General features: G+C 49.6%; 1 protein-coding gene across 4 annotated transcripts in view; it reads left to right on the plus strand.

Annotated features, from left to right (window-relative positions):
• The window catches only part of SLC22A23 (solute carrier family 22 member 23), a 212,744-nt gene extending 189,973 nt beyond the window's left edge, over positions 1 to 22,771 (plus strand). Inside the window, exons 6-13 of one of the 4 annotated variants that reach the window (XR_010730410.1) lie at positions 725 to 827; positions 3,443 to 3,675; positions 5,235 to 5,267; positions 6,486 to 6,609; positions 20,092 to 20,386; positions 20,790 to 20,957; positions 21,287 to 22,532; positions 22,573 to 22,771. Coding sequence is in view for 1 of the 4 variants with exons in the window: in XM_066268495.1 (XP_066124592.1) it covers positions 725 to 827; positions 3,443 to 3,675; positions 5,235 to 5,267; positions 6,486 to 6,609; positions 20,092 to 20,470 (872 nt within the window). In the remaining 3 variants the exon portion in view is untranslated. Of the gene's footprint in view, positions 1 to 724; positions 828 to 3,442; positions 3,676 to 5,234; positions 5,268 to 6,485; positions 6,610 to 20,091; positions 22,533 to 22,572 lie in introns of those variants that run through there. The other 3 variants (XR_010730411.1, XR_010730409.1, XM_066268495.1) reach the window with 3 other exon arrangements.
• Positions 22,772 to 23,447: the final 676 nt, after the last annotated feature.

Consider the following 23,447-nt stretch of genomic DNA (forward strand, 5'->3'; position numbering starts at 1 on the left):
AGCTAATTTGAGCCTCACAAGAAACCCCATCTCATAACCTTGTAGTTGGTTATGTTACTTTCAGCCAGAACATCATCCATCTATCCATCTTTCTTGTCCGGCTCCCGAAGACTTGCCCATTAATTAAAGCATACATACATATGCGTACCTTTTGGTGTGCACACAGAAACACACCCAAGCCTTTGTTTATTTATTTCTCTGTTGAAGATACATGCCCTTGAGGGACACTTTCAGAAGCAGTAGCTGCAGCCATCCTGTGTGCTGCCCACGTCAAGGGGCATGTCAGCCTGTGCTTCTCCCAGTCCTTGAGCAATGGGGGACACGGACTCTGTCCATAGATGCCCTGAGCCTAGTGAGTGCCAAGTAGCCTAGAGAAAATCGTCATTTTGTCCTGTACTTGGCCAGAGTGGAGTGTACCTACACTGATCATTTATTTATATGTCCTGCCTGGTCCCCAGGAGAAGCTTTACAGGTGGGAGGAGATGCTGTAAAATGACCGTGCACCATGACCCCCCTCCGACCCCGAGGGGAAACTTGCACTGCAGAGTTAGCATCTGTGTGAACACACTTTCTGTCCTGGACCAGGTCTGTCCCCTGGCTTGAAGGGTATAAAAATAAAAAGCATTCTGCCCTTTTTGCAAGTGCCTAGACTTGGGGAGCTGGCTGTGTTTGAGGCTGCCCATCCAGGGTCTTGCCGAGAGGTCACGGTTCCCTTTCTCTGCAGAGCTGGAGAAGGAGCTTTCCCGGAGGCCCAAGAAGGTCTGCATCGTGAAAATGGTGGGGACCCGGAACCTGTGGAAGAACATTGTGGTCCTGTGTGTGAACTCGTGAGTCACCAGAGGGACCCATCTGCTGAGGCTGGGGTCAGGGAAGGGCTGGAAGAGATCATCTGGAAGAGAGGCCAACAGGACACTCCTCCTCCCCAGCTGGACTTTGAATTATGGCCAGGCCAGGCCCTCTGGCCTGCCCAGAGCTCCGCTGTTTGCTAAGGGGCCCTGGCTAAGTCTGATAAGCCTGACACAGCTTCCTAACCAGTGGTCTGAAAGGTTACAAGTGCTGGAAGATATGAACTCCTCCCCCAACATCAGTGCAGCTAGAGCCCCAGCCAGCCGCTGGCAGCCCACAGGCCGGACATCTCACCCTACATGCTGCCCAGGCGGGGATCCCTGAGCTAGTCCACACACACGTGTCCTTTGGACTGTCACAAAGCAGATTCACGTCCCCTGGAATCCCTGTCTCACCGTGTGCCTTCCGGTTCCTGTACTTTCTTCAGAGGCACACGGGAAGGGGACCCCGAGTTGAAATTTCCAGGCACTGCCCCCGGAGAGGGGATTTGTCTCCTCAGCTTGGGCTGCTCGGTGGCCTTGCCCCTACTTGGAGCCTCACCTGCAGCCCTGCCCTAGTCAAAGGCCCAGATCCACGGCAACCACAGGTTGTGGTCGGCCAGGCTGAGCCCCCCAGTGTGAAACCCAGACATGTTCCAGGAGGCACAGCGTCCACACCAGCCCTGCTGCCACAGCTTTGGACCCAGTGTTCTGACAGCCCCTGTCTCAGGCTCAGTGTGTCTCTAGAAGGTCTTTCCTGTTGACTCACAGCTCAGTAACCCTGCCCTTTCCTGACCACGGGATGGGCACTCCTCACTCAGGGTCAGGAGTCACCTGGGGGGATTAACTCTTGTTCAGGGCTAGATATAATCTGGGCAAGTAGAGGGGGTAAACTCTCATTTTGGGTTAGAGGTCATGGGCCAGGGAGAGGGGTTTGCACACTTTTATATAAGGTCTCAGGACTGCTGTCAGGCACAGAGAGAGCCCCAGGGTCCACTCTGGTCCTGTCATTCCCCAAGGCTATTTCTATCAAAGAAGCTCCATTTAGTCAATTCTCAGTATTGGGGTTCATGTTTAAATTTGGAAAGGACACAGAAGGTTCTACTGCCAAAGCAATGGAAGAATGCAGATCTCTCCTACAAATGAGGAGACCAAGGCCAGGCTAGGGAATGACCAGCCTTGGCCACCCGGTGGTCAAGGCCTCATCCTCTTGGCCCAGAGTTGGCCCCTGGCACGGCCACCATACCACCGTCCAATCTCAGGCAGGTGCTGGCTAGACCAATAGGACTGTTAAGAATGGAGTGACTTCTCCAAGTTGGATTTTGGGGGGAAAAAACAAAAAATGTGACAGAGAAATGTTTCCGTTTTGGTGATTCTTGTTCCACTGCACGGAATTCTATCTCTCTGGCTTCGTTATCTTCAAATGACCTTTGGTGGCCAGAGGATTTCCTTTCCACCAGAATAAAACAGTAGGCGATTTCCCCGAGACCTCAGTAGGCCAGGAAGAAGAGGCTGTCACCTGGCATCCTGGGAGACTAACAGACTCTCATCCATTGCTAGGTTATGAAAGGCTGGCACAGGGAAGAGCTGGGTCCTCCGCTGGCTGTTTCCCAAGTGGAAATGTCAGAGGGCAGCATCCTGCATTGGACAGGGGGATCAGCTGCAGTTGACCTTGGTGCATCCTCCAGGTTTGATGAGAGCACACACAGGTGGCTGGAGGAAACGGGAAGCATTAGCTCTGGGATGGGTGCTGAGCACTGACATCACAGATGGGTCCTCCCAGCAGGCAGGCATTTCACAGAGGACCACGGCCAAAGGGCCCTTCAGAGGCCCTTTGGCCTCTGAACCTGCGTAGGTGCGTTATCGCTCTTGGAGCCTCCCTGCGTGTGTGTGCAGGTGTGCATTTACTCCTGCCTCCCAGAGTGGACACCAGTCTACAGCCACTGGGTCCCACATGTCCTGTAGGAGTTTATGATCCCATGGGCAGTCAAGAGGCTTGACCTGGGGCAGTGGAGGGAAACAGTGGCAAGTTAAGAATTGAAACAAAGTCTCCCAAGACTCCTGGGCCCGACTTCTTACTGGCTTATTCAGGATGTCCCTGACAAGTAGTGGTAGAAAGGGTTGAATAATAAGCAGTTCTCTGGATGAGTCCTAAGATTCCAGCCTCCTAAGTGCTGAAGGAAGAGGAAGTGTGTCTTTCAAGTTGTCACTTGCCAGCTGAGTGACCTTGTGCAAGCTCTCCCCCTCCCTCAGTCTGCCTGCCTGCTTGGGAAGAGGGTGTGGCAGTGGCTCTGGCGGCCCAGTGTGAGATTGAGCGGGCTGACGGGTGGGGAGCACCTCCTTACATGTTGGGTTCTTGTGAGAGCTGCTGTTTGAACAGGTCTCACTGCTTCGGTGCTCACTCTCCTGCAGTGAGGGCAGGAGGGTGTGCATGCTCCCCAGGGAGACCCCTTCTTAAGTCTTCTCTCTTCGTGTCACTCTACTGTACACTCATTGGTAGTAACAGTAGAGTCACTCGTACGTTTCCTTGTGGTCAGGCACAGTGACCACCAGGGCAGAGCAGTCCTCCTGTCTATGAGTGGCTACACACAGCCCCTGTCCCTGCGTGTCTCCCACAGGCTGACGGGGTACGGGATCCACCACTGCTTCGCAAGGAGCATGATGGGCCATGAGGTGAAGGTGCCGCTCCTCGAGAACTTCTACGCTGACTACTACACTATGGCCAGCATCGCCCTGGCATCCTGCCTGGCCATGTGCGTGGTGGTCAGGTTCCTGGGCCGCAGGGGCGGGCTGCTGCTCTTCATGATCCTCACAGCGCTGGCCTCACTCCTGCAGCTTGGGCTCCTCAACCGTGAGTGGGGTTGGCAGTGGGATAGGCAGTGGGACAGGGCCGGGTAGAGGGGACTGTTGTCCGACAAAGGGCGTTTGAAAGGGCTGAGTTGGCCTTGAGATCAGTTTTCAGTGACCTAGTATTCCAAAATCAGCAGCTTGAGGAGAAGACTTGGGAAGAACAGCTCTAACTGAAATGTGCAAATGTGCATAGGACTGCCTGTCCTCCCTCCACCCAACCCTGGGGTTCCGGCTCAGAACCTTCCTGACTGCAGCATGGCGGCGTGGCTCCACTCATGGCCAGACTCTTTGTGACACATCACATGACAAGGAAGAACTGAGGACTTGTTTCTTTACTGAGAAACTGAGGGGGAAATACGTTTTTATTATCTTGCATTGGGGCACTACTTCTTTAGGAGACATTCCTAAGTTCATCAGCTTGTTTTGGGTCAGAATTTCTCAGTCAGTGTTTAAAATAATTTAAAGGAATGCTAGGGAATCCATGCTGCCCCTCCAACTGTAAGTAGGCGAGCTCAGAACAGCTCCCCATGAGCGAACACCCACCTTCCCTCTGTGCATGGGAGAAGCCACAGAAGTCGCTTTGACCCACTCGTGGTGAGACACAAATGAGCAGGGCAGCTGAGCCCTCTTCTCACCCAGACACGGCACTCCTGGTACAAGCTCAAACACTGTGGGGACACAGAGGCCACTGATTGTTCCCGTCCTTCACAAGGAGAGCTACCCAGGCTGTGGGGATTGGGCACAGTGACTGTCCAGTTGCACATGGATCAGAGCCTTCTAGTGTTTCAGGTTTGTGTGATGAGGCTGAGGCAGTCAACATTCGGAATGGAAGGAGGAGAAAGAAAAACAACACCGTCCTCAGCCCTGCAGTGCAAACCAGGTTGTACAACAGCTGGTTTTGACCTCGCGAGCCATTTTCCTAACAGGCAAATTCTCACGCATTCTGCATCTCGCTGGAAGACTGGTCTTTGTTTCAGAGGTGACTGACAAGGAAATGGATAAATGGTGTCTGTCTCCCAACCATCCTGTCCCCAGTGGGGTCTCCCCAGCTACCCTTCCAGGGAGCCTCTGTGAGTGGACATTCAAGTGGACATACAGGGCAGTAGCAGCTCCCAGGAGCATCAAAATGCTCTTTGTCCCCAAGCAGGAATGCCACAGGAACTTTGTACAAAGGACAAGTAGTCTGAGGATGAGCACTCCAAGCGTGGGGGAGGCCGCCTGCCGGGCCTGCCCCCCCAGCACCGAGGCCCCCGGGAGTGCGGGCTAGCAGTGGTCATCTTACACACAATGAAAGGGGTGCTTTGGCTTGAGGTCGGGGAGGTGCCACAGTCTCTGTTCTGAAGAGCTGTTTTCTTCCCAGGATCTGAGTCTTCAGAACAGAAAGTTTTGTTCAGTCAAGTGCTGATTCAAGCACTCTGGCCCCAGACCTGGGACTTCATGGAGATGCAAGTCACATGGAAACACATAGTGGTCACCTTATACCTAATGTGCTTTCTCTCTCCCTCTTTTTCCACTTCCTTCATCCTCGTCCGTGTGGTCACCACCATCTCCACTGGCCAGTGATTGGAAAATACAGCCAGCATCCTGACTCAGGTGAGCCCTGGACACAGTGCTGTGCGTGTAATCTTTGTATTGCAGCCAAATGGGCGTTTCTGTAAACACTCACAGACCTGTGGTTTCCCTCCCCTGTCTCCCCCCTTACCCTCCAAGAGTTGCAGCTGAAGTTGGCCGTAGGTTGGACACTATAAGCATATTTCTGTGCTCTCTACTTCCTCATACCTCTAGAAAGAACGGCTTGTTCTCCTGTGTGTGCCCAGCTTGCTCGCATGCCCTCGCCTCTTCCCCTGGCACCGGCGCCTCAGCCAGCACTAGCCCTCCGCTGCCACCCACACACAGATGTCATGCGTCTTAGGGACAGTGCCTGGGCAAGAGCAGAAAGCCGGCAGTGCTGGAGGCCTGGCTGCCCCTGCTGCCCAGGGAAGTGGCTGTATCCCTTGTGATCATGCAAGTTCGCTGCTCTCCACCACAGGGATGGCAGAGCCACCGCCGGGCCCTCAGTGCTGCTGGTCACATGTGCCTGGCCTGACTCAAGCTGATGCCACTAGGCCCTCCACAGTGAGAGCCCTGAGGTCCCCACGCAGCCCTGCAGGGCACCGAGCTGTGCTTCAGATGTGTGACCCCCACCTGAATGCTATTGCTCCGTGCTAGATGCCGCCTCGGCGTGAGGTCAGACTCGGGTCCACTACAAATGTGCTTTGGTTGGTTGAGCCTTTTCTCTCCAGGCCCATATATTCTTCTGTTTGGGTTAATTGAGTTTTTGTTTCCTTAAATCAAGCCTAAGACACCCTGTCCCATGTATTGATTGCACTGGGCAGACCTGAAGCCAGAGCCCTCTGGAGTGCAGAGCCTTTCTTTGGAACCAGCAAGGCAGGCGGGGATGGAACGGGTGTTGCCGAGGCACGGGAGAGGCCACCAGCCTTCCTCCTGCCAGGCCAGCTTCTGGCCTGAGCAATTCTGGCAGAGGCAGCATGGGCGCCAGCATTCAAGGCCCTCAAGGGACCTGCAGGAACCAGAGCAAAGTCTGCTGCCCAGAGGGTCTGACCTCCCGCTCCCGGAGGTGCTCCCCCATCTCCAGAGGGGACTAAGCACCCTGGTCTGCCCCTCAAACTGGAGAGTGGGGGAGAGAGGAGACGCTTCACGTGTTCCCAGGCCTCCCTCTGCCCCCTCCCCCTGCTCTCTGCCCTTGCCTTACTAGCTTCCTTTTCCCTTCCCTTCTGCCTTCCTCACCATTCCTTCCTGGTTGTCCTTCAGGTATGAGTGACAGTGTCAAGGACAAGTTCTCCATTGCGTTTTCCATCGTGGGCATGTTTGCCTCCCATGCAGTGGGAAGCCTCAGTGTGTTCTTCTGTGCGGAGATCACCCCCACGGTAATAAGGTGCGTAATGGGAGACACACCCCATGGGGTGTGTTCTTTGGGCCCAGGGAGGGTTGCCTGCTTAGCAAGGCTCCTGGGGGATTACCCAACATCATCAGTTCAGCCCCACCCTGGCCTCTGGGCAAGGGTGACGTGCTGGGCATGTGAGCTTCAGGATGGGGTGCTGCACCCTGACCCTGATCCTGAGGCAACTGAGAATTGGGTGAGAACTTGACTGGGTTCTGTCCAAGCAAAGGCTGGAAGGATGGGGAGCCAGGAGCTTGTCAGGGTGCAGGAAACATGGCAATGCCTGGGAAAGGAGAGAAATCAGGAGATGACTTACACCCCTACTTCAACTGAAACCAAACACTATCAATTCCTCTGAGAGATATCAATTTAAAATATATATATATTTCAAAATAAAAAAGTGAAGTAGAGAAGGCTTTATTATTCTACTGGCCTGAGAAATTGATGTCACTAGTCCAAAGAAAGGTCTCAGAGAGTGAAAGCCTGGCAAGTCATATCATTGGTCTAACTGACCAGTAATTAGCAAACCCACAGATGCGACCAGCCACGTGACCAAGATAGAGGTGCAGCCCTGGGGGCGTCTGGGATTATTCCATCATTTCCTAAGAGGTGGGTGGGGTTAACGTGTGCTCAGATCATTTTGTTTTGGTTCACAGAGTCAGGTCTGATTCTTCCTGGTGCTGTCCCTGGGTCGTGGGGGGGGGGGGGGGGGGTTGCATACCACTTGCTGTTATTAAGATTATAGCATAATAAAAGGGTTTGCCTTTATTTAAAAGGGCACCACTTAACTGCAAAGTCGTATGTTTTTCCTGGTAATTACTGTGTGTGACTTATGGAAGAGCTCATCTCGATTTACTTTGAACTTTGTATGGGAATATTATGAGCATTTCCAACACATGTTTTTTTTTTTTAATGTAAATTATGAATTTGGGCAATTACTCAGCTGTGAGATAAAACCCAGAAGTCAGCATGACAACACCCTTTCCACCCTTCCCCACATGGGAAAACAAGTGGAGGCCAATACAGGTCAAGGTAGGACTTGCGCAGACTAATTATTTTAGCCCCTAGGGTGCCGGCAAGGGCCCTGGGAGAAGGCAGGTAGGTTCTTGGACTCTTCCTTCCTTCTCACACTTCCAGTAGTCATGCTGACAATAGAATTTTCACATGACCTCATTTTGATTCATGCTCCTAGATTTTGGGGTTTTGTTTTTGTTTTTTGGGGGTTTTTTTGTTTGTTTTCGGTTTTTTTATAGGGACAGACAGACAGGAACTGAGAGAGATGAGAAGTATCAATCATCAGTTTTTCATTATGACACCTTAGTTGTTCATTGATTGCTCCCTCATATGTGCCTTGACCGTGGGGCTTCAGCAGACCAAGTAGCGACCTTGGATCCAAGCTGGTGAGCTATGCTCAAACCAGATGAGCCCACGCTCAAGCTGGTGACCTCGGGGTCTCAAACCTGGGTCCTCCGCATCCCAGTCCAATGCTCTATCCACTGCGCCACCACCTGGTCAGGCTCCTGATTTTTGTAACACATGCCAAACCTGAAGAGTGCTTAGTACCTATGGGATAAAATGCCAAAGAATTGTATATTTAAGAAGAAAAGCAATTAAATGCCAAGTAATCCACCCTGTCCAACTCTCTGCCTAAGCAAAGTGAGGAGCAGAGCCTGAAGCTTATTTGTTATGCTAGAAGTTGCAACATGCAGACAGTATTTTCTTGCCTAGCTAAACTTTCTTCCTTTACAAGAGATTCCAGCCAAGAGTGTTCTTTCAGTAGAGTAGAAGTCAGGATTAGACTGTTGGCTTCCCTTTGGCCTCTCACAGCCTTTGTGTGATATGGGTATTTCCCTGGGGTGGTGGCCACCCTTCCCTCTGGTGGTGGTTAGACCTCACCATTCACTGCGAGATTTTGCTTAGGGAGCCGAACTGAAGGAAGTGCGGTATCCTTTTCCTCTGTGATGCAAACCTGGAAAGATGATTAGGGAATAGATATTCAACAACTATGTTGTCAGATTCAGCTTACCCAGAAGATGAACTAGAAAAATCTTAGCCCCTTGATAACGTTTTTGTACTTGCAGAGAATGAAAAAAAATTCAGTTCAAAGCTGGCCTGGTCTCCTGGCCGAGATGGAGGAGCTTCTGGTGTTACTGGTGAACCTCTGGGCACCCTCTCCTTGAGAAAAGGAGGCTATCTCCTCTTACACACATGCTCAAGGACAGCTGTCCAGAGTCCCTAGGACTGCAGTGGCTTTCTTATCCTCCCCCATCCTGCCTGCCACTTTGTGCAGATAAATCCAGGGTAAGCAAGATGGTGGCTTGTAGCCTGTGAGCTTCATTTTTCTTGATACAAAATTAGCTTTTTTCTACAATGCTGTATTAAAAAACACATCTTTTGACCAAGAACAGTAGCTCAGGTTAAGTTGCCAGGACTGAATGCCTGCACATAGAAGGATAAGAACTCTTCTGCACAAAAACTTGTGGAACTCTATTGTCCAGGAATGGCAGCCAGTCACCAGAGTGCTAATTAATCAATTCACTTTGTTTCACGAGATCCCATCCAAACTTCTGACTGTGGAGAAGCGCTTCCCTCTCACAGGCCCCTTCAGATGCCATTCATGCACCATCAACTGAGGCAGGAGGTTCTTCTCAGGTTCGCCTCTCAGGGTGACCGCAGGCGGATTGGAAAGGACTCGTGTTTATGGCACCTTCTCCTCCTCAGCTTGGACAGAGTAGCTGGGGATCCTGGTTGATCCAGAAGCTGTTGATGGCTTTTTTGTGGCAGGTCATCTTTTCCATGCAGCGTCCACCTGGAAGCTGCAGGTGGGAGCGAGCCCCTTAGGCCTTTGCTGTCTCCTGTCCCCTCACAGAGGGGTCGGGGAAGGGAGGACGTAGGTGCTGGTGACAAGCAACCCACTCAATTTCCCACAGTCCTTACCAGTTTCCTCCTAGCTCTCTCTATCCCTGCTCTCTGTTCACCTGATCCCTCCCAATGTCTTCTCTGGCTCTTCTCCCCCTCAGGCTGTTCCTCCTCCTCCTTCTAGAAACTTCTTGGAACTTGCCTTATCTGAGACCTTCCTTCTCACCTGCTCCTACTTCAGGACTAGGACCCACACCCTGATGTCGCCCAATCTAAAGTTGCCTCAAGAACCAGTGCCAAGGACAAAGATAGCTTGTGTGCAATGTGACACGTGGAGTCTGTTTACAATTTGTGTCTTAAAAATATAGATGTAGTATTTATAACAAATGCTCAGTGAGTGACCAGAAGCCAAGGAGGTGAGGCATACACATTACAAGTTACACAGCAGGATGTGCAGAGGGTGTGTCCTTTAGCCAGCCTCTGTCTCCTTGCCCTCACCTGAGACTACTCATGGCCGCCTAGTGTGGTGCTGGTGAGGGGCAGGCGAGAACATATGTAAAAGGCCCAACCTCCACAAATGAAAATTGTTATTGACAGCTATTCTAAGACATTGACAGAACCTACTGTATGCCTCTGGATGGGTACTGAGTTCAGAATCCATTTTTGATGTTCTTTCACCTGTCTGCTAATGATACTAGTCATAATACTAGTTATTCTCTGGGTTTTTCTATATAGTCCAACTTTTTAAAATCACTGAGCATATATAACTGTCAGTACTCTCCAAAAAAAAGAAAATTGGTATTATGACTCCTGCCTGAATATTTTGGCAGTTATATTTATTTCTATAAAAATTACACATATACTTGTTCCCTCTTGACCTCAGAGAAGTCTAATAAAAACAAACTAAGTAGTATATGAAAGAGAACATGAGTAAAAAATGGGAGGTATGTGTCTGGATTCACATGTTTAATGGAATGATTTGAAGATTCTAGAATTCTTTTTTTCTTTTTTTTCTGGTGAGAGGGAGAAAGAAAGGAATAGACAGACAGGAAGGAAGAGAAATGAGAAGCATCAACTCATAGTTGCAGCACCTTAGTTGTTCATTGATTGCTTTCTCATATGTGCCTTGAGTGGGGGGGGCTCCAGCTGAGTCAGTGACCCCTTGTCAAGCCAGTGACCTTGGGCTTTAAGCCAGCGACCTTGGACTCAAGCCAGCAACCATGAGATCATACCTATGATCTCATGCTCAAGGCAGAGACCTCAGAGTTTCAAACCTGGGCCCTAAGAGTCCCAAGTCAACACTCTATCCACACTGCACAACTGCCTGGGCAGGTTGGAATTCTTAATTCACTTGCTACTTCCAAAAATAAGCCTCCCTGTATGTGGGTCTTTTGATCTTTAAAGTCATTTTGATATTTATTACTAGTAAAATAAAAATGCCCCATGGAAATGGAAATTTGTGTGCTTCTAAAGCACAGCACCACAAACTTTCTTTCCCCTCCCCCATTATCTTTTTTTCTGTAAATGGGGGGGGGGGGCTGACTGCTCTATTAAATGTGGGCATATGCTGACCTCTAGTGACAATCTAGAGAAGAGCAGAAAAGGGCACAAAGCCTTTGAGGAGAGGAAAATGAAACCATCACTTTAAAACCAAGTGTGAAATGATTTTGCCGTCAAAACGGAGGTTCAGACAGAAAACACAAAGTTAAAAATGGCATACCGAATTCTTCCCAAATTGCTTCTAATCTTACTGAATAATTTTTTTTTAAGTGAGAGGAGGGGAGGCAGAGACACACTCCTGCATGTGCCCCAACCAGGATCCACCCGGCAAGCCCACTAGGGGGCGATGCTCTGCCCATCTGGGTTCTTTGCTTCGTTGCAACCACAGCCATTTTTTTAGTGCCTGAGGCAGAGACTATGGAGCCATCCTCAGCACCCAGGGCCAACTCGCTTTAATCAAGCTATGGCTGCAGAGGAAAGGAGAGGAGAGAGAAGAGAGAGGTGGAGGGGTGGAGAAGCAGATGGGCGCTTCTCCTGTGTGCTCTGGCTGGGAATCAAATCTTAGATGTCTACACGCCTGGCCGACGCTCTACTGCAGAGCCAACCAGCAGGGCCATTACTGAATAATTTTAAGGTATCTTTGATGGAAAACCAAACAGAAAATTGCTTTCATAGAAAAAGATATGTGAAGATATATATTGTACTTTATATATGCATATGAAGATTCTGGAATTCTTTATATATATACATATGTATGTATGTATGTAGGCACTTTCTAATAATCCATCTAATCCTACCAAAAGTCACATATATTTCACTTGGCATGACTTATTAACATGATATATTAGTATTAGACTTCATCTGGCTTGATGAAGGAAGGGAGACTTCTGTCTGGTGTAGCTGCTCTTTTAACCATGAAGCCGTGCTTGGCCTTCCTCACGGGTCCATGCACGCTACTTGCCTGCACCCCCCTCCCACCCCACGTGGTCTTCACGTGCAGTCAGCAGAGTTCATCTCTCTGGCTGCTTGTCAGGGGCATTCACTCTTAGTGTGACAAGGTCAGGTGGAAAGCTAGAAAGTTTCAGAGAAACCAATGTCTTACTGGGACCAAAGGCCCCAGTGAAGCACGTCCATCTTCCCTGGCATCCGATAGTGTCCCTTGCACAGTCCTGCGACTTCCTGAAGTGGCCAGAACAATCAAAAAGACTAAGTGACTATTTTAGGTGTTCGTATTATCCATCTTGCAGATCGCGGCAATCTCATTGCTCTTTCTAGTGGTCATCTGTATTTAACTTGTCCCATTCATTTGGGTGAGCTAACCTTCCTACCTAGGAAGGCAGTGTAATCCATAAACATCCAATATTTATTAAGCATAAATGGTTTGTGCCAGCTGATGTTCTAGGAAAAAATTCTTGACCTTGAAGGATTCATAAACTAACAAGGATGGTAAGTATATGAACAAAAGGTTCAGAGTGTCTTTCAAAGGTTGTCTGGAACACTTTGCCTGGGAATGGGGTTAGTATCGGGGGGACACTCCTCAAAATATTGGTATTTCTCATGTGTGTCCCTTGATGGCTCAGTAGCACAAAGATGTGACTATTCCTCTAGCACTTTCAGACTCTCCCTTGGTAAAAGGCTTTTTAACACACAAACAGTACTACTGATACATCACAGCCTGAGCAAGAAATGGCTGTCTGTTTTCCTCCATGGCTAAGGCTAAAGAATTGTGTCACTCATTGATTTGTGTACTGGTTATCTACTGCTGTGTAACAAATTACCGTAAAACATGGTGGCTTCACAACCTGTATTTTGTCCCACAATTTCTGTGGGCAGCAATCCACATGGCCTAGCTGGGCTTTCAGCTTCAGGGTCTCCTCCAGGCCATCATCAGCTGGAGTAGGATTAGCTTCCAAGTTCATTCAGTAGGTGGAAGGTGTCTTAATCAATTTGGGCTGCTATAACAGTACATCACAGACCAGGCAGTTTATAAACCACAGAGTTATTTCTCACAGTTGCAGAGTCAGGGACGCCTAAGATCAAGGTGTCAGCAGATTTGTTTTCTGGTGAGGGCCAGCTTCCTAGTTCATAGACTATGGTCTTGCTGCCACCTACATGGTATGAGAATGCTCTTTGAGGTCCCTTTTATCAGAGCACTAATCGCATTCATTAGAGCTTCACCCTCATGACCTTATCACCTCCTAAGGGCCTCACCTTCTAATACAGGAGTCGGGAAACTTTTTGGCTGAGAGAGCCATGAACGCCACATATTTTAAAATGTAATTCCATGAGAGCCATACAACAACCCGTGTACCTTACGCATTATCCAATAAAAATTTGGTGTTGTCCTGGAGGACAGCTGTGATTGGCTCCAGCCACCCGCAACCATGAACATGAGCGGTAGGAAATGAATGGATTGTAATACATGACAATGTTTTATATTTTTGTTTGATTTTTTTTTTTTTTGTATTTTTTTCTGAAGCTGGAAATGGGGAGAGACAGTCAGACAGACTCCCGCATGAGCCTGACTGGGATCCACCCGGCACGCCCACCAGGGGGCAACGCTCTGCCCCTCTGGGGCATCGCTCTGCTGTGACCAGAGCCACTCTAGCGCCTGGGGCAGAGGCCAAGGAGCCATCCCCAGCGCCCGGGCCATCTTTGCTCCAATGGAGCCTCGGCTGCAGGAGGGGAAGAGAGAGACAGAGAGGAAGGAGGGGGGGGTGGAAAAGCAAATGGGTGCTTCTCCTATGTGCCCTGGCCGGGAATCGAACCCGGGTCCCCCGCACGCCAGGCCGACGCTCTACCTCTGAGCCAACCGGCCAGGGCCATGTTTTATATTTTTAATGTTATTATTTTTTTTTATTAAAGATTTGTCTGCGAGCCAGATGCAGCCATCAAAAGAGCCACATCTGGCTCATGAGCCATACGTTCTCAACCCCTGTTCTAATACCATCCTATTGGAGATTAGGAATTCAATATATGAATTGGGGGTGGGGGTACAAATAGACCAGAACAGCAAGATTCAGTTCCTCACCAACAGTTGGACCAAGGGCCTTAGTTCCTTGCTGGCTCTTGGCTGGAGGCCACCCTGGACCCTTGCCATATAGACCTCAACAACAACATAGTAGCTTGCTTCCTCAAAGTCAACAAGAGAATCTGCTAAAAGTCACAGTCTTTTGTAACCTAACCACAGAGGGACATCTCATTACCTTTGCTGCATTTTACTAGTAAAAAGTGAGTTACTGGGTCCAGCTCATACTGTGGTACAGGGCTGTGAACACTGGTGGTGGGGGTTGTTGGGGCCATCTGAGAAATCTGACTACTCTGCCATGTAAATACCCAGGGGCCAGCTAGCTCTCAGCCAGCGGCTAGGTAGAGGCTCGGGGCAGTAAACTGAGTCTGGCTAGGTTACTGCCCTTGAAAACCTCTCAAGTGTATGTTAGAGACGCACAGACATGCAAACTCAAGTATGCTGAGGGAGGGAGGGCAGTGAGGGCAGCGAGGGCAGTGAAGGCAGCAGGGCTGAGAGCAGCTGGCGGCATATACAGCCTGTACCGGGTGCTGCCGGGGACTGGGCACTGCAGAGAGCAGATGGTGTGCCCGTGGTCCAGGAGGAGGGAAGCATGTGCATGAAGCAGCAGTGTGGGATAGGGAGTGAGGCCTCATTCCAGAAGATGCAGTGAGCAGGGGCTCCTTCCTCTGGAAGGGAGAGGGTGCTGGGCGTATGGCAGCTTCAGGAGGTGTTGTTTGCAAGGTAAGGGGACCAGGGAGAGGAGGAAGGTCCAAAGTGGTTCCAGCACCCTCTGCCAACTTTGGGGGCCCCCTGTTATCCTTGGAGGCTTTGGGTTCCTCCTTTAGCCTCTTAGTTCTTAAACTCATGCCGCTCAGGCCCTCACCAAACACCCCTACCCCTGAACCACACTGATCGCCACTACCTTCCCTTTACCTCCCTCTCTTCATCACTTTAATATTCATGCAGCAGGAAATAAATTAGCAATGCATCAGTATTTCTGCTTTGTGGCGCCAGCAGAGAGGGGAAGGGAGCTGGGACAACCGTAGGGATGTCGGCAGCAAAGCTGTACTCTGCCCCTCCTGCCCCAGCGCCAGTGCATCAGTGCTTCTTGCTGTGCTGCTCTTCCCACCCCAAGGCACAGAGGTGGAGCCGGTCCCCGCTGGAGCCAGAGTTCTGACCCAGCCTGCTGGCTCCACACCTGTTCTCTTCTCTATTGCACCTCCTGCCTGTATAGCAAGAAGAGTCCTGTTGCAGCTTGCTCAGGCCTGTCCTATGTATGTGGGTTTGCTCGAAGCTGGGGCGGCCCTGGTTCCTGACTGATCCCGTCTTGGCGCGCCTCTGATTGAGCAAACACTGTGGAAGCCTCTGTGCCCGAGCCGGGTGTGGAGACTCCAGGTGAAAAGCCACATCTCCTTCTTGGAGAAACACATGAGACAGTTGTCTATCCAGGGACCCAGGCAGGGCTGGGTGTACAGTGCCTGGGAAGCTTAGCTGAGCCAGGGCTGGTAACCTCCTGGAGGGAGCAAAGGAGAGAGTGAGGACTCTGCAGCCAGGAGGAGTGTTAGAGGAGAGGTGCAGTGCTCAGGAACTGGTGTTAGCTGGAGGCAGGAGGGATCCATTGAAGGATTTGGAACAAGTGAGTGGCATGATCAGCTCTGTATTCTAAACAGGTCACTTTGTCAGCAATGAGGAGAGACAGTCTGAAGAGATGGGAGGATCTCTGTGAGACACTCCAGTGAGGGGAGTAACCCCGATGGGCCTGGACTTGGTCACTAGTTGGACAGGAAAGGGGTTGAGAAAGAGAAGAGTCAGAGACTCCTAAGCTCCAGCTTTGTCCCTAAGGAATTGTGCCTAGTGATATTGTCCCTCTTGAAACCCAGCCCAGATCTTAGCCTGCAGGCAACCAATGGAGAACTGTTACTGCCCCCTCCTCCCCTCTGAATCACCCAGAACAAAGGAAGTGAGTAAACCCCTCACCACTGCCTGAGACCACCCCCTTTCGCAGGTGTGCTGCTATCTGTAAACACACAAGGCCATTCCTAATTTAGAGAGAGAAAAGGGGAGAAAAGCGTCGTTTTGTTGTTGTTATGAAACATGACAAAATATGGGCAACCACCTATTTTTCCACCCATGCATACACAATTGCCATTGTATATTCTTGTTGAGAAAACTGTTTGCAAGGCTGTGCCCTATCCTGTCCTTATTGTCGAACTGTGTATATCAACTGAAGGTGACACTTAGGTACAGTTGTCCACCTGGGGTGCCTCAAGATATCACACTCCCTGTCTGAGTTTCCTCATTCCCGTCTACCTTCCAGTCCAGGACTGAACAGCCAGAGAGCCTGCTGTAGTAGGACAGCAAGTGGCAAAGGCAGGTCTCTTTCTCCTTGTTGGTGACAGTAAGACCCTGAGGAGGCCTTGGCAAGGGAGACCTGCTGTCAGCCCTGTGGTGGGCAAAGCAAAACAGAAGCTCCCCCCACCCCCCAGGCTGTAGGCATGACAAGGAAAGGGAAGCCTGGACAGTCTCTAAGCACTCAGGAAGAAGAGGTGAGGTCTGGGTGGCTGCCCTTCTAGACGGGAAGTTTGGGGGATTTGTATCAACAGGAGGCCCCAGCCCCCATCGGTGGGACAGTTTGGGGCTTTCTTAATAGCTTTTCTGGGGTAAAATGAACATACCATAACATTCATCCATCCTTAGTATATAGTGCAAGGACTGACAAGCAGTCACGGCCACAGTTATGGAACACTGCCTTCACCTCAGAAAGTGCCCTGTGGCCTCTGCAGTCTCCATTCCCACTTCCTGCACCAGCAGCCATTGATCTGCTTTCTGTCTCTTAGATCTGCCTTCTTTTGGACATTCCATATAAATGGGATCATACAGTCACTTAACATGTGTCTGAAATTCATTCATGTTCCTTTCTTTACTGTGAATGCTATTCCACTGTAGATGAGGAACCACATTTTGTTTCTCCAGTCATCACCAGCTGATAAGACATTTGAACTCTGTTCAATATTTGGCTATTTTGAATAATGCTACAATGAACATTTGCTGATAAGTGTTGTATAAATGTGGGATTTCATGTTTCATAGGAGTAGAATTGCTGGATCATAAAAGTTTATATTTAACTTATTAAGAAACTGCCAAGTGCTTGACCAGGAGGTGGTGCAGTGGATAGAGTGTCGGACTGGGACACAGAGGACCCAGGTTTGAAACCCAGAGGTTGCTGGCTTGAGCTCAGGCTCACCAGCTTGAGTGCAGGGTCACAGGCTTGAGTGTGGGATCATAGACATGATGCCATGGTCGCTGGCTTACACCCAAAGGTCACTGGGTTGAAGCCCATGTTTGCTGGCTTAAGCAAGGGGTCGCTCACTCTGCTGTAACTCCCCCCCCTCAGGGCACATATGAGAAAGCGATCAATGAACAACTAAGGAGCCGCAACAAAGAATTGATGCTTCTCTCTCCCTTTCTGTCCCTCTCTATTTCTCTTTCTAACTCTCTCTGTGTGTCTGTCAAAAAAGAAAGAAAGAAAGAAAGAAAGAAAGAAAGAAAGAAAGAAGAAAAGGAAGGAAGGAAGGAACTGCCAAGCTTCTCCACAGTGGCTAGGCTACACCATTCTTTCCTCCTATGAACAATTTAAGAAGGTTCTAGTTTCTCTGCATTCTCACTAACACTTGTTATAATCTGAAATGGCATCTCGATGTGGTTGTGATATGCACTTCTCTGACTAATGCTATACATCTTCTCGTGTGCTAATTGGTTATTTTATAGTTTCTCTGGAGAAATGTCTATACACATCTTTGCCCATGTTTTTAATTGGGCTCTCCTCTTACTGAGAGCTCTTTGTATATCCTGGATATAAGTCCTTTGTCAGATACGTTTTGTGAGCATTCTCTCCCAGGGTATGGTCTATCTTCTCATTTTCTTAAGAGTGTCTTTTGGAGAGAAGAACTTTTTAATTTCAGTAAAGTTCAATTGATCGTATTTTTCCCTCTTACATATCCTGATTTTGATGGCATGTGTAAGAAATCTTTTTCCCAACCTAAGGTAACAAAGATTTTCCCTTTTCTTCTAGAAATGTTATAATTTTATCTCTTACACTTAGGGCTGTGACCCATTTGTAGTTCATTTTTGTGTGCAATGTAAAGTGAAGGTCTGACTTCACTCATTTACACATGGATATCCAGCTGTCACAATACTATTTGTTGAAAAACTGTTCTGCTCCCGCTGAATTCACCCTTGTCGAAAATCAGTTGAGCATAAATGTAAAGGTTTACTTCTGAACTGTCAGTTCTGTTCCTTGATTTATCAATACACCAGTACCACACTGTTAGTTACTTTATAGTATGTTGTGAAATTGGAAAAGTCATCAGATTTTGGTATTTTTCAAAATTGTTTTAGCTATTTTGAGTCTTTTCCATATAAATCTTGAGATCAGCTTATCATTTTCTGCAGAAATAGAAGTCATTTTGGAATTTGATAGGGATTGTTTGGGTTGGATCAATTCAGAAAGAATTACCATCTTAACAATATTGAGTCTTCCAATCCATGAACATGGAACGTCTCTCCATTTATTTTTGTCTTTTTACATTTTCTTAGCATTTTATAGCTTTCAACATATAAGTCTTGCATTTTCTTTCTTATTTCTAAGTATTTTTACTCTTTTGATGTTACTGTGAAAGGAATTTTCTCAATTTTATCTTCAACTTTATGTCTACCATGAGAGAGAAGGGAGACACAAGGGGGGAGGAGCAGGAAGCATCAACTCCCATATGTGCCTTGACCTGGCAAGCGCAGGGTTTTGAACCTGCGACCTCAGCCTTCCAGGTCGACGCTTTATCCACTGTGCCACCACAGGTCAGGCATACAGTTGACTTTTGTATGTTGATCTTGTATCTTATGTCCTTGAAGAACAATATTTTTGTGAGTTACTGGCACCTACAGTGTCACCAAGGGAATCACAGGATGCTCGGGAGCTGGGAGCTCACATACCTGTCTCTACACAGGGCAGGGCACCTCCCCTTCAGCCCCTCTGCCTAATAAGCACATCCAAGAATAAAGGTCAATTCACTAAAGGGCAGTACCTAGCGATTGAGCAGCTCCATTTGAAAGTCATTTAAACCAACTGAAATCCACATCCCTGAACCTCCTGCCCACTGGTCTGGTTCTGCTCTCTGAGACAAGGCAAACAACTGTATTTCCCCTTCCTTAAGCCAAGGCTTCCTCACTGGACCCTTCATTGCGGCCTAGAGCTCTGAAACCAGCCAGCCTGGTGTTACCTCCTGTCACCTGAGCACCTACCTGATCCTCTTTACTACAGCCCAGCACAGCACTGCTTTCTCAGTGTCCACGTAACCCCTTCCCCCCAGTAACACACTTTTATGTCTTTAGACTTTAGAGTGATAATAGCTCTGTCAGGTGTCATGTACCTACTAAAGCCCTCAGAACTTTTGGTAGGTTCCCTCCCATGGCAGAGGAGTGCAGAGAAGTGGCTTAAGCTGTTAGTACCTTTTGAGTTCAGTGCTGCAGTGAATTTCCCCATCAGTGCACGGTTTCTGATACATTTCCCAGGGATGGGACACTTCCATGGTGGTGTGCAGAATGATTTTAGGAAATACATGGGACATAACAATAAAAAACATCAATTCACAGTGAGAAATTTACTGTTTTTAAAAGTATCTTCAGATCTCTCTGATCGTGGCAAGGTCTAATTCCCGCACCTCCCACAACAACTGTTTTTCTAAATAAAGAGCAAACCATGGGAAAATAGCAAAATTTATAGTACCTTCTTTTTCACTATATATATGTTATTTATGGTAAGTGATACTATTTATCATTTACAGTGATATTATAAAGTTGTCTTTCAAAATAAACAAAGGAAAACAGTAAGTGAACTAGAGGCGGTGTACAGATGGCCGAGGTGAAGGTGCTTGGGATATTCATCCCTCATGTGGGATGCACCGGTGTGGGGCCTCGCCCGGTGCCCACGCCCAATCAGGCTTTCAGGTGGGCCATGAACTTGCCCTGCATCCACACCCTGGGAACCACTGTGTCCCTGTGCGCCGGGTGTGGCCAGAGACGCTAACCGTGTGCGCTCGGCCTTCCTGCAGGTGCGGTGGGCTGGGGCTGGTGCTGGCCAGTGCGGGATTCGGCATGCTGACGGCGCCCATCATCGAGCTGCACAACCAGAAAGGCTACTTCCTGCACCACATCATCTTCGCCTGCTGCACGCTCATTTGCATCATCTGCATCCTGCTGCTGCCTGAGAGCCGGGACCAGAGCCTGCCCGAGAACATCGCCAACGGGGAGCACTACACGCGGCAGCCGCTCCTCCCACACAAGAAGGGCGAGCAGCCGCTGCTGCTAACCAACGCCGAGCTCAAGGACTACTCGGGCCTGCACGAGGCGGCCGTTGCGGGGGACGCGCTGCCCGACGGCGCCACAGCCAACGGCGTGCGGGCTCGCGGCTCGGGGCACGGCCTGCCCTGACGGCGCCTGGGCTCTGGGAGTAGGGGGGCTGCCTGGTCCCGGGGGGCACGCGCAGGTCCCGGCGCCTGGGCCCCCCGGAGCCGATGCGCAGGTCCGGGCCGGACCCCGCGCGCGGGGGCGCGGGGGCGGGGAGCGGGCTCTGCCGCAGGCGTGGGGGGCTCTTTCCCAAACTCGGGGGGTCGTGTGCGAGGAAGCTGACTCTTTGGAAATTAGACTTTCTTTTCTGCCATTAAATGTTTATATTTATTTTGGTCATTTTTACGAGAAGCACTTTATTCCCCTTCCTCTCACTGAACCTGAAATGGAACCACTTCCTTAGAAGGAGACCCGAGAAGATGCTGGAAGTCCCCTGCGCCACCGCAGGCCCGCCTCTGCCACCCAGCGTCCCCTGCCGGCCGCCCTTTCGCAGACCCGCCCGCGCAGCGGTCCTCACTGTGGTTCAGACGTGACCTGTATATGAAAAGGTGTTGCCAGAGAGTTTGTTACGGTTTGTGACGTTTCCTTCTGTTTGTAAGGTCAGAGCTTCTGTCCCATGTTTTGGGGGAAAGCAGCTCGCAAGCACCATTAAACCCAGCCTGGTCTTTCCCCTCGAAAACATCTTTTTTGTATGTGATGCTGGAAACTGAGGAAAGGCTTAAAACATTTCACTACAAATCTTAAAAATAATTCCTGATCATGCCTCTGGTTCTCTGACAAGTTTGCCTCGTCAAGTTCACAGCTCGTAGATGTGTGGAGGTCCGAGACGTTAGCATGAATACTCCTTCTCAGGCTTAGCAGGAAAGTTACCTCTTCCACAATCAGCTTTTTTTTTTCCAGCACTACTTGAAAACATGGCTACTTTCTGAACTGAAACCTACGAGACAAGAACTGAACTAGACGACTAAGGCGAGCCCACTGGAGAGCAGGAGGGGTGCCCTCCCTAACAGGGCCCATCACGCACACCTGGAGCACACACCACGTAGACATCACCAGCTTGGATGACTCAGCTCTCGCTGATTTCACGCTGAGAGACTGCAAGGCCTGTGGAGCAGTCCCCCCTCATGCCTGCCTTTGCCTGCTTCCTGCCACTTTCCGCCAGCAGAGGTGGGACTTAGAGCAAAGGGTGGGATGCCCACAGGTTAGTCCAATTGACGTTTTGCCTCTTAAAGCATCAAGACCAATTAAGAGAAAGCAATAACTCACCAAAGCTCAACTCCCATCCCTACCCCCATTATCCAAGGGTTTTACATTTGTTCTTTATTTTGTCCCACACTGTGAAGGCTTCCTCTTCCTATCCAGGGCAGGCTTCCCCCACCTGTCTGAGAAATGTTTCAGAGGAAACTTGAAGGGCCTCAAGGGCACTCAGGGGCCACTAAGGAAACAAGCTTCTTTGGTGCAGGCAGGCGCCACCTTGTGGCAATATAGGCATCTGACTTTTTAGACTGCCTGGGTTCTTCCTAGAATTGTCCACCCCCCACCCCACTTTGTGACGTCTTTGCCATGGGCTGTTTTTTCCAAGGAAATCGTAGTTTTGGGTCTGAATTAGGTGACCTCAAATGGACAGTTCCTACACCTCAAAGGGCCTGGAAAAGGGTTAACTTCCCTTTCTCCCCTTCTAGCTTTCCACCTGGTCTGTTTCTTACTGTCTCTACCCATCGCTCTCCTCCAAATCTGGTGGACATCAGTAGGACCCTGCTAACTTGATAAAAAACATGGGGAGGAGGTGAACAAACCTGCAAGCATTTGTGATTCCAGTGAGTACACTGCACTTTCTCTGCTGAACCGATGGGGCCTGGGTCTCCAGCCCAAAGGGTCCATGCCTAAGAAGGAAGGCCATCTGGCCAGTCTCCCATTCCAAGCCCAGATCATCCTCGCCTTCCTTCATCTTTTTTGTCACTGTTTCCATGTTTGTCCACATTCACCTTACTTTAAAAAGGACTTTCCTTACAAATGTGCAGCCTTTGCGTGCCAAACTTGTGAAATACCTTTTGCCTTTTTTAAGAGTACTTGCTATAGCCTGACCAGGCGGTGGCACAGTAGATAAGAGCATTGGACTGGAAGGATCCAGGTTCAAAACCCCGAGGTCACCGGCTTGAGTGCGGGCTCACCAGGTTGAGCGTGAGGTCACTGGCTTGAGCCCAAAGTTCGCTGGCTTGAGCCAAAGGTTGCTGGCTCGAGCAAGGGGTCACTCAGACCCCCTGTCCCAGTCAAGGTACATATGAGAAAGCAATCAATTAACAACTAAGGTGCCTCAATGAAGAATTGATGTGTCTCTTCTCTCTCCCAGCCTGTCTATCGCTATCTGTCCCCATCTCTCTCACACACACAAAAAAAAAACAAAAAGAAGAAAAAAAGTATTTCCTACAAAGCCACCTGGCAGCAAGACCAATTAAGTCCAGGACATGATAAATGGAGCAGCCAAGTCACTGGGCAGTGAGGAAGATAGGAAGGAGCCAGTGAGGTCCTGTACCTGGCCAGGTATATGTCCCCATCATCCCAGCATTAGGACACCTTTTGGACCCTCTACTGTAGTATGAAAGGACTTGTGTTCACTCAGATCGCAGAGGCCTTCTTTTAAGCAGTGGAGCGAAGCTGTAGGGTACTGCTGGTGATCCCCTGAGTGGCCATGGCAGGGCACGGCACTTACAGACTCCTGTTCCTAGGTCTCTGTTCTCCATCTGAAAGGACAATAGAAGCACTGGTCCAGTGGATAGTCAGCACTGTCCCTTCAGCAATTAGGACTAACTCAAGGACTAGAAGTAGCTGGGAGGGCTGAGCTCTTGGGATTGAGGTCTAGCGGATGTGAATGAAGTCGCCTTGCCAACAATCAGCAGGTGATGTCTCCGGGCAGAGGTCCCACAGCTCTTCCCTCCCAGCAGCCTCGGGATCAGGCTGAGCTCTTATGTTGCTGGTTCTGTTGTAACTTAAGGATATCCAAAGCTCTTGAGGAACAGCTTATGCAATGTAGTCAAGGCAGTAGTCATGGGGCTCCCCTGTG

The sequence above is a fragment of the Saccopteryx bilineata genome, chromosome 3 (assembly GCF_036850765.1).
Source record: "Saccopteryx bilineata isolate mSacBil1 chromosome 3, mSacBil1_pri_phased_curated, whole genome shotgun sequence".
NCBI classification, from domain to species: Eukaryota; Metazoa; Chordata; class Mammalia; order Chiroptera; family Emballonuridae; genus Saccopteryx; species Saccopteryx bilineata.